At 41.2% G+C, this 11341-nt stretch overlaps 1 protein-coding gene across 1 annotated transcript in view; it reads right to left on the bottom strand.

Annotated features, from left to right (window-relative positions):
- The window catches only part of LOC128742657 (uncharacterized), a 225627-nt gene extending 214726 nt beyond the window's left edge, over window positions 1-10901 (bottom strand). The window contains exon 1 of the mRNA XM_053839083.1: window positions 9073-10901. Coding sequence (XP_053695058.1) covers window positions 9073-10031 — 959 coding nt within the window. The 5' untranslated portion in view covers window positions 10032-10901. The remainder of the gene's footprint in view (window positions 1-9072) is intronic.
- Between the last annotated feature and the right edge of the window lie 440 nt (window positions 10902-11341).

Consider the following 11341-nt stretch of genomic DNA (forward strand, 5'->3'; position numbering starts at 1 on the left):
AAAGCTAAAAATGTACATATCCGCCCGCTGGAACAGGCTATCAAAGATGACTGCTTATAGAAATTCCTAACATCTAAACTGCTTGCTTCCATTTCGTGAGCACAGAATCATCCCAAAGCACCAGCAGTTTTTTCATGTCAAAAGTAAGAGCATAAAAGTGCGTCATAAAAAAACCATCACACATGAAATTCCTTTCGTTTCTCCAGAAACATTCTTTCGCGGTTAGTCGTGCGACATAGGTATAAATCGGAGTTACGCTGTTTGATGTGCGTTAACGTTAACAGTGCGTTACGAAGCGGCCTCCGTCGCTTAACCTCGGAGTCGAGGTCGTTATTTTTTTTGGCTGGCCAGGATTACATTTGATCCAGCTGTAGCCATTCTGGCACAAAATGGTAAAAAATTCATCGTTTTATTAGACTCAGTGATACCAGCCAGCAGGTAGAACCGACTGTCACGAAATGTAGGTTATTATCATTTCAACTGTAAACGGATACCGAATGTTAAACGGATGCACGCAAAAAAAAATACCGAGGGAAAGCATGTGCAGATTAGCGATGCAAAACCGGGCGATCGTTTCGTTACGGATTGCGAGAACCTTTGACAGCAGCAGCGCCGGTACATATTGACGGGCGACCGAAATACGTGAGGAATTTGATTAATCCTGTCCGTCTCCGGTACGGTGCGGTGCGGTATAGTTTTGCACCGATGCGATGTGCTCTCTCTCTTTTGCATACCTGTACCTGCTCTGTTCAGGTTCATTGGGATTCCGAATGCTGTAGTTCGGAAGCGGTTTTCTTATTTTGCAGACTTAGGTTGATAAATCAGGGCTGAAGTTATATGTTTTGTGTGAGGGAATTTCAAGCCTATGACAAGAAGCCAGAATCACAGCACGCTCCCCACATGCTTCACACATAAAAGAATATATATTAGATTCACCTAACCTAAAGCTGGTGTGTTCGCTTCACGAACACTTCCTTGTCCGAGGTAAGGTTTGTTGTAGACTCGAAAAGAGACGGACTCAAAATTTGTGTTACAAACAAACCCTGCGCTTTAATCTAGGGATGTCAGCGGCCTAATCAAAGGTCTTGGACTGCTATGACTTCAACAAACGTGACAGAAACTTAATCAATAAGCTTGATGAACAGCTGACAAATTTGCTAATGCTAAACGCTCTGTAGTACTGTAGTCGCTTAGTTTGTAAGTTTTAGCGTGTGAGTAAAAATTGATGACATTTTGACTGAATCCAGCTACGAGTGTAATGTTTACATTGGCCGCATTTCAGCTCAAACTGTTAAGTTGTTATCGAAATGGCATCCAAGCAAGAGCAGTTATGCTAAAAAATCGTGAACACCGTCGTAGAAAATTCGACTGCGTCTCACAGATCGATCAGAAAAAAAAACCTGGAAATCCATCTTTTGACGCTGTCTCGACTAGTGAAATCATTCAAGTAGGCACAGACAAAGACGATCCAGCAGCGCAAAGCCGAAGACCAGGATGGTGTTGGGTCTACATAAACGTTAACCGAGACTTTCGATTAGCGATGCGGTGTATAAGGAGAATATTTCCATCTGATTTGTCAAGGTCCGAAGAGCACTGATCCCGAACGGCAAACCCGTGCCAGGAAGCTGTACGAAGAGTGGCTGATGAAATCGAAGTGATGGTTGTGATGGATGACGAGACTTACGTCAAGGCCACAAAACAGTTACCGTGGCAGGAGTTTTACGTAGCAACATTACGATTGACCATTCCGGAGCAGGCAAGAAAGAAGCAAATAGACAAGTTCGCCAACAAGTGCAGCATACCATGAACAGGCAAATCTACCGTACCTAGTACCTCCAGAAGGGTCTGTTGCGGTCTGACGGCGGAAAGACGCTGTTTTAGTCGTGTTTGGCCTCCTGCTACTATGAGCAGCCGGTTGTTAAGGCCCAGACACAATGCATACGGATTTTACTACGTTGCGGCAATTTGACAGTTTTTCCATGGGTTTTCTGTCAAATTTCCGCAACGTAGTAAAATCCGTATGCATTGTGTCTGGACCTTTAGACTGGTGCAAAGATGACAATGTAGATTTTGTACCAAAAGACTTCGCCCGGTTGAGAATTTTGGGCTATCATGGAGGCCAGACTTACAATTATGTAAAAATATAGGAACGGATGGTACTGTCGTCCCCGTTTCTTCTTCTCTTGAAGATTCGAAAATGTATCATTGATCAATTAATGTTTGACCTGGTTACATGTCAATGAATTATCCCTGCGGCAAATGTCACTACATAGGCCGATTTAATATTTATGTTGTGCAGGGTGAGTAGTAATCTCAAGTAACAATTCTAAGGGCAGTTGGTTTTACTTGAATTTTATAAAGGTTTTATTGCTGTATTAATCATTACCTCCCAAGTAACACACTTGGTTTTAAATAAGAATTGACAACAGATTTAAAACAAATCGAATTGCTGACCTTTCGTTTGCTCATACTTAGTTATGACCTGATTAAGACTGAAACAGCGCTAGAAACGAGCTAAAATGTAACATGTTTGTGAAATATTTCAAAGTGACGCCTATGCGTTGCATGGTTTTCGCACTACCAACAGAAAAGCTTAATCGCGCTGTTGACAGGATTTTTTTCTGATATTTCCCTGAAGTTATACATTTACATTCAAAATAATGACAGACATTTTTCGCAAGATAAAATGGCTAAAGTATATTTCGGTAATTCATCAATCACTCAAAGCAACATTGTAGCCTTCAAATAACCCAAATTAAAGTTCGATTTTAAATTTATCGTGAACTTTGCCATTCTACTTCCGAAAAATTGATGCGCTCAAGATATACTTTTATAAGCAAAAATTGAGTGGAATCGAAATAAATATCATTTTTTGACAATCTCACAAAACATGCTCATCTCTTTGCAAACCGGTGGGATATTTTATATTAATTATGTTATATGTCCCTTGTATACATAAAATCGTTCTACGACACAAAAATAATGATCTATTTCATTATATTTTGGCGCAGTCATCGGCCATGTTTACACAAGATTGCGTACAAATGAGCATACCGATGGCCGAAAAATTCGAAACCAACGAAAAGCTGTACTGTATGCATTTTGTTCTGCGTTACCTTACAACTGATTCACAGTTAATTTTTATTTTTCAGAGAACTTAAATTGCGCTAAAAAAATACTCGGAAAACTCATAAATTGGAGCATTTAAGCTCAATAAAATATTGCAATGTTGCGAAAATGTGTCAAAGTTATTGATCTGCGCTGTACTCACGTCATCGCTTTGCCCGCCGTTCAATGCCGGCAATTCACCATTACGAAATTGCTGATATTTATTTGATTTTTGTGTGAGAAAAAAGAGAAGGAAGTATTTCTGCTTTTGTTTTCACGCAAGTTTTGACAATTCGGCATGGGGTTTCGTGTGAGTGCGAACAGCCTTAAAAATCTCTTTTACTGTCGCAGTCGCGAATACTCAGTTATAAATTATCGATAAAAGCTTAGCTTTACAACCGAAATACAACTTTAACCTGTCATTCTGGCTGAAAACATCGGCGTTAGAAATAAAACATTTGTATGACATCTTGTTTTCCATGAAACTTATTTATAATTTAAATGCAACTGTTTTCTGCATATTTTTCTAAAAAACATGTTGCAAGTGTCACTTGGGCTCTGGTTTAATTATGGTATTACGCCAAGACGGTACAAGTCTAAACACACTTATAGCCAGCTATACAACCATAATAAAACTGTTAATAAAGTAAAGTTAATGTTGTTGCCTGATGATGTGGATTATTATTATTTAGCTTATGTAAATTACCACGATAAAACTAGTTGCGGGCACCACGTCTCCTAAAAACTTACCATACGTGTGACGTAGCAATACAATATGGCGCACCGATTAAAATTGATCTTATTACGGTTGCTTGTCAAACCGCAATAAATCTGTTAGTTTTATATAGCTATTAAAACGGTAACATCCTGACTAATCAGATTTATGGCTGCTATTATGAAGAATATTAAAGTTCAACACCGAAATTATTTTTTTATGCGAGACCATATTGCCATACTCGAGTATTGCATATAGTAAGGTCTCGATATATTGTTTTTAAATTCTTTGAGAAATGACGTATGTGGTCAAACCAACATTGTTACAAATTCTCAGTTACTCTCCGACGTTTCGCTTTTTATTTCTAAAGCGTCGAAATGTCAGAGAGTAGCTGAAAATTTGTTACGATTTTAGTTTGACTACATACGCCATTTCCCGAAGAAATTATATTCTAGTATTTTGTAAAACTCATCAGAGCAAAGTGTTTTGCAGAAAGAAAGTTTATCGGTTTTCCTGTCACAAGAAGCAACAAAAATGATTTTGATAGATTGAGACACTGAATATATTTATTTTGTTAAAACAGCCTCTTTTCGAATATTGCAGAATGTCGATGGCGCGTTAATTTTATGCACCTATCATATCAATATGCACAATACAATTTAATGCGCATGTGCTGCAAAACAACGGAGACTGCTGAAAAGTTATTCATTGTTTTATTCACGAAAGCGGACAAGATGATTTGACAGTAATACTTCAACTTTTCTGCTCACGAATGCATTTCCAAGTTAGCAAAGCTACCGGACTTAAGCTATGCACTAGAGCAGTGGTGCCCAGACATAGGCGTAGTGCGGGCCATATCAGATCACCCCACGAGTCCGCGGGCCGCAATGACCTCTGACGATTTTCGCGCATAGAAAAAGGTGACATAGGCGGCGGCAAAAGCCGATTTTTAGGAATCACCACAAGATTTAAACTGGAAAGCAATCAGATCTACAATATGCACGAGGTATTACGACTGATCTGAGTGACCTTTGTATCATCAAAAAAAATTATTCATAAGTTCGTTATCCCCCAAACTAGTTCGCGGGCCGCGTTTTGGCCATCACTGCACTAGAGCAAGCAGTGTAGGTTTTATAGCTTTCCAGTGAAAAGCTTCAGTAAATTATGGCGATATCTGTCAAGCAACGAAAGGAATAATCGGTTGTATTGCCTACTTTCTGCAGAGTGTGATAAGTCTACTTAAGCTTGTAACCTGATTCTTAAAGTCGTTATCAAAACATTCTGAAGAGTGGGCCCCCGGTCAGAAGGTGGAGTTCACAGTTTTATTGGTGGTTTTATTAAATTGATCGTGAAAACCGCTAGAGAAACGAACTAAAACATGGCATTGTTACTTGGGATAACTGTCGATACAAGGAAACCGGCTTTTGGAAAATATTTCCCAAACCTGACCATAAACGCACTGTAAGGAACACCGGAAGTAATCAAACGAGTCAGAGATCGAATCCCTCTGAAACCAGATCAATCTGGAAATAAGATAGCTAAGGGACCGGGAATTTCGCAGTCAACCATGAAAAATGTTTTGAAAGATGATCTTCGATTGATTCCATACAAAAACAACGGTTCACGGTTTAAGCATAAGCATAGGATACCGCCCGTGTGCTGCTACTCCGTTATTGACCAGGACCGATGAAAATTGCAAAATGATGGTTGGCAAAGCATACTTGGGACAGCAGGCAATTTTTCATTGTGCAACATTATCAGGTCCCTGCATGCTGATCAATACCGACGCCGGCCACGTCCGAATGCGGGTCCTGGTGGGATGGGAAGGAATGTTAGTCCAATACTTGTTGCTACTAAAGACCAGGGAATCCTCTGCATCTTCACAAGTATTTCGGGGAAGGAATTGTTGTTAGTAGATGGGCGGAGCTAGATGGATAATGTAAGTATGTAAGCATCGGTCATATGAGACTAACCTGGATATTCGAAAATTTTCTTGTAAAGCCAGTAACTCCGAAAATTAAGATATAAAAAATACCTTTTTAACAAATTTAATATAATGCCAATGGTGCTCATATACAACCATAATTTAATTTTATATCGAAAAATACTATGCACATGCGAGATTTACGGTTCAAAAACCACGTAACAACTTGAACTTATCCGCGATCAGGGAAATCAGGGATAATGAAACGAGTCAATATAGTCCCTAAGTTGATAAGCATTTCCTCTTACCAACGCTAATATGCAGAGATATAGCGCCCTACACGCTTAACAACGGTTCACGGTTTGACTGAAAAGCAGAAGGTTGCAAAAGTCGAAAGATGTCGGTTGCTGCTCAAACGGCACGGTCATTTGTTTGTGGTAGATTTGTTTTCGGACAAAAAAATGTTCCTGCTACAGGATCACCACACCACTGGTGTTAAAACCAACGCTAAATATTACTTCGACAATGTTTAAAAGACCATTTTCTGCTTTCCATCGTGAAAAAACATTACAAGGATGCACTTTACTACCTTACTCCAACAAGATTCTGCACCGTCTCACCAGGCGAAAGCTACACAGGCCTGGTGTGAGGACAATTTTCCGGATTATATTTCTTCGAGAGAGTGGCCTGCGTCTTCGCCTGATTTGAATCCTCTCGACTTTTATGCATGCTAGGCAAACTAGGGAGCACCGAAGGATTGACTATGGATACTTTTAAGCAACATTTAGAGACGATTTGGCTTGAAATGCCTCAGAATATCGCGCGTTCCAACTGTAATTTTCAACTGACGGCACTTAGTAGCTCGCATTCGCCTGTTAGATAAAAAATAAGCACCTTATCAGATAGAAAGCAGCAGCTTATACGATTCTACTACGATTGATCGATAAGAAACTATGATAGAACATTTAAAATATGATATCACCGCTAATCAATAAAAGATGTGTGATTGTAAAAAATTTGAAAAAGTTATGTTAGTTATGGGCATTTGTAGACCCAAAAATTATCTACCTATTGCGGAATTAAGTAAACTTAATTAAGAAAACACTCTCGGTTAACACCCGGTGGTGCTCAAACAACGCTCTTGGTGTACCAACCGGTGTGGCACGGCCCAGGCAGCAATGTAAGTTTTATTATACTCTTATGGCGGTTTTAATGACCAATTTTGGTCTTAAATGCCATCATAAGATTGTAATAAAACCCAAATTGTTACTAGGGGGAATGTTTTTTTTTTGATAAGACGGTAGAGACAGGACAGCCCTAGGCCCCAGGTTACAGTGACTCCCAATCGAGATGATTAGCCAATCATCACAGCCGAAACCAAAGAAAGCGTAAATTGTACATGAAATTATGGACCTAGTTAGATTGCATCATAATGGACGATGAAAAATACGTCATAACTAGTTTTAAGCAACTCCCTGGTCAACAGTTTCATTACCGCTACACGAAAAGGAAAGGTTCAAGATAAGTTTAACCTGAAATACTTGCTAAATTTCTCAACTAAATATTTGGTTTCGCAGACGATTTCCCACCTGTGCACAGGTGTGGGCTGAATAGCGAACTTTTGTCATGTACTGTTATGGCCACACCTCGCTTTCTATTACTACAGAAAAATGACCGAGGAAAGTTATACTACCAACCACGTTGTTATGTCACGCTTATGTATTAGATTAGATTAGATTCTTTATTTCAAAGGCTTTCAGACTGCAACTGTATCGCATCTTATAGCCACGTAAAAAATCTTTCCAAAACTCGCCGGAGCAGCTTCCAGATGAAAAATATGGAGAAATCGTGAAACAGAAACTCAGAAAACTGTTGGAAGTGAGAAACGGTTCCAAGCAAATTGGCAGAACGCAACAAACATGGATGAAGCAGTGATAAAAAGTGTGAAACGTAAAGTCCAGCAGTTCGTATTAGGAAAATCGAACACCCAATCCAATATTTTTCCTGTATATTGTGGTCGTTGACTTCAAAAAGAAATAAATTCTAATAATTTATATAATATTAACATACTTAGTGTGTGCTGCATCATTTTTGAACAATTTTTAACCGTTACGCTCTTTGATTCATTAATAAAATAAAGTACCATGGACCCCCGTTCGTTTGACCGTTTTTAATCTGAACACTTTTTAATTTGAACCCCGTTGGTTTGCACGACGTGTAAATTAAGAATGGTTCAAATGTCATTCTCAACATGACATCATCTGCTTATGCACCCAATACACATAAACACATTCCGTTTTCCCAACGATTATAATAGAATCCCGATCGGAGAATGAAATATTCGCTGCTTGCAACTGCCAACTAAATTAAACCATCAAAACAATAACAAAGAGCAGGGCGACCAGTTCATACGAGTTTCAGCATATTTAGGGTGGCAAGTTGTTCAAATTAAAAAGTAACCCCGTTAGTTTGCATGAGGAATTGTTCAAACGAACGGGGGTCCACTGTAATAGGGTGGAAAAGTACCTATATATTTTTTCCTAATTTTTGTTAGAAACGAAGCAAACGAAGAAAAAAGGCTCGACCGAAATCAATCCCATAAAATCAAAGAAAGATTTGTTCATTTGTAATTAATTTCGTCAAAATCGATTAAGAAAACTGCCAGAAAATTAAAAAATGTTTATCTTTTCTTAAGGTGAAATTAGTCGTCATCGATTCTGCCAATTTCAAAAGCAGTTTTTTTGTTTGACACAAAAATTCTGTTCATGGGAATATATTCGCTGTGTTCAGATTGACATGAAAAATGCAGTATTTACATTTTTATAAACAGAATCCCGCTTTTGGGCCTAAAAACTGCTTACGAATTTGGGCTTTCCGACGACAAGTTAATGACTGCTAGTTTCCCGTTAAGACAGTAACAAAATCGTAAAGAATTAAGGTGAAATTCCAAGCAATTTTTTTTTATATTTTTGGAGGAACTAATGTTTTTATTTCACCCTAGCCAAATTTGCTCCAACAAACTAAGCAAATAACTGATCTAATCCAAGCTAATATTCACTACACCCCTGCAGTCACATCGTTTCACACGAACTTGTCAAGGGCACTGGCCGCAGGGGCACGAAAAGTGTCCCCGTAGCCGTGCGATCCGTTTCCTCGGTGCACTAGTACAACCGGCCGGCCGGACGCGGCTGCGATGGCACGCAGCAAAGGGGCACATGCCTTGAATCCTAATGAATTCGCGCATCCATGGGCACTATCATCGTCGATACGGTCCAAGATGCACCGGTTAGGAAGTTAGTCGCTGAGGAATTTTCGAGGAACTTACCGTCTTGTTTGCCTAGGTATCGACTGAGTCCAGCATACTGGAACGTGGTTGAAATGTTTGTAGTTCCTGCCGGTTTGCTGTGCAACTGCTCCTGCTGCTGAGGTATGATTCGGCGCCGGTTGAATCGATCCTGCGGATAATCCTCCGTGGTATTGCGGCGGTAACGTGTATAAATTGCTGCGGCTACTGGCGCTGGCTATCGCAGAATTGCCACCACCGCCGGCGCCAGCTGAACCGTGAAGATGATGATGCATCGAGTGATGCTGATGGCCGGTCATTGCCGTTGATGCGTGACAGTACTTGTAAATATTGTTTGTCGATAGTGAAGATAAACGGTACGGATGGTTTAGCGATAGATGCTGTGACTGCTGATGGTGATGTGGATTCACGGCAACACGTACGAATCGACCTGCTAGAACGTCACCGTTGCTATTGACCATATCGAGATGCGTGCCGGACATTCCGAGCACCGGGTCCATGCCGTACCGGTTACTGTTGTGCATATTGGCTCTGTTCACGGAGTCAACAGATTGCGAGCGTTTTTGATAATAGTAGCTTCCCAAGGGTGGTGGAGGTGCTCTAGTCTTGATTCGGCGATAGCGAATGTGATTGGTATTGGTTTTCTGTTGGCCAAGATTCTGAAGACCAGTTGGAGGTCTGCCCAACGTTGTTTTCTCTAGTTTGCTACGAAGTTCGTTTTCGACTTCGCCATCCAGACAAATTATGCTTTCAGGACCACTGTCTTTTGCAACCGGGCTGTCCTGAGTTCGCCTCGCAATCTGAGTGTGCTGAACTCCGTCGCGGTCTGTTGTTTGCAGAACATCGAAAGCCGGAGCAGCCTGAGCAGTAGCTAACTCGGAATCCGTAGAAATACGATCAGGGTCGCTCTCGAATCCTTCATCCAATGATCTCGTTGGACTCAAGATAGGCTTGGAGCGGATCTCCGTTTTACCTTCCATTTTGTCCTCGTCTATTGTCACTACTGTATGTCAAGGTACTCGCAAAAAACACTGATTTAATATATACAAATATCTCACTTCCTGTCGCTTATTTTCCACTTGGCAGGCACTGATCACTTGACTTGCCACCAACTATCATCATTACTGGCAGTCTTTCTAACTCATTCATTCGCGTCACACTAGAGTGGCTTCCCTTTCGGTTTCGGATCCAATCTTCCACACTAGACTGCTCTCACGTGCCGCGCGAGTGTTTTCTTCCCTTCGCAGCGGCCTTTTCCGACTACAGACGGTGTCGAAATTTCAGAACATTCAATCTTCATCGAACCGAATCTAAAGAGCTCAATTTTTCACTGCTCGCCGGTTTTCGGTCTTTCTATTTCTTTTTCCCTTCGAGTGGTACTGTAAAAATCACTGTTGCATGTCACCACACTGGCAATAAGCTATTACACTCTGGTACGAATTCGGCTTGATATACTGATTTAGGCAAGTTTCGGCTTAACGTTCCCCAACAATCAATGAAAACCTCCAAAAATTCTGACACCTTCTTTCGACCCGATCCACGATTCAAACATGCACAATCTACATATCAGTTTCAACATCCACTTGTGAACATCACTAGGATGCAAACAGACACCTTTCACTCAAAATTTCGGCAAGTTTTCTGCGCAGCCCAAGGCGCAAAACTGTAACGACCCCTGTAAGAGGGATCTGCTTTGTGCCCGGAACACCTCTCGATAGTTTAGTTCGTTATCACGAAATTCGTGCGCGAAAAATTTTCACCCGCCAATTTCAAAACACACTAACCCGCGCTCACATAGCTACAATCCATCCGCGATGCAATCCGGCTGGCCGTCGTTCGTAAACTAAACCGATCAGTTGGTCCAGCAGGTTCCCAACCTGAGTCATATGTGCCCAACCTGAGTCATATGTGCCGCACTGCCGCGGCCATCCGTTCCGCAGCTGTGCGGTCGCTCAGGGCTAATCCACTTGACTTAGCCGCGGTACGCGTGCAGCGCACTAAGCGAATGAGAGACACTGACGGGAGCTTTCGAGAATTCTCTGCGAAAATGGGAGAAGAAGAGCGAGTAAAGCGAGAGACGATGTTGAACAGGGAAATGAAAGCTTTCCGACAGGCACGCACTTTTCCAGTACCTCTGCCGGACCGGTTTCGGCGAAAGATGTGAATGAAACCTGCTGCAGGAGCCTTGCCACCACCGGCAAGAAGAGAGTTTGGCATGCGCAAGGGCAGTAGAAGCTCTCTCACTATCGGCTGGCCCCGTCTGGAGAGTACAACCGCAAGCACCGGAGAT

This window comes from Sabethes cyaneus, chromosome 3 (genome assembly GCF_943734655.1).
Source record: "Sabethes cyaneus chromosome 3, idSabCyanKW18_F2, whole genome shotgun sequence".
Taxonomy (NCBI): domain Eukaryota; kingdom Metazoa; phylum Arthropoda; class Insecta; order Diptera; family Culicidae; genus Sabethes; species Sabethes cyaneus.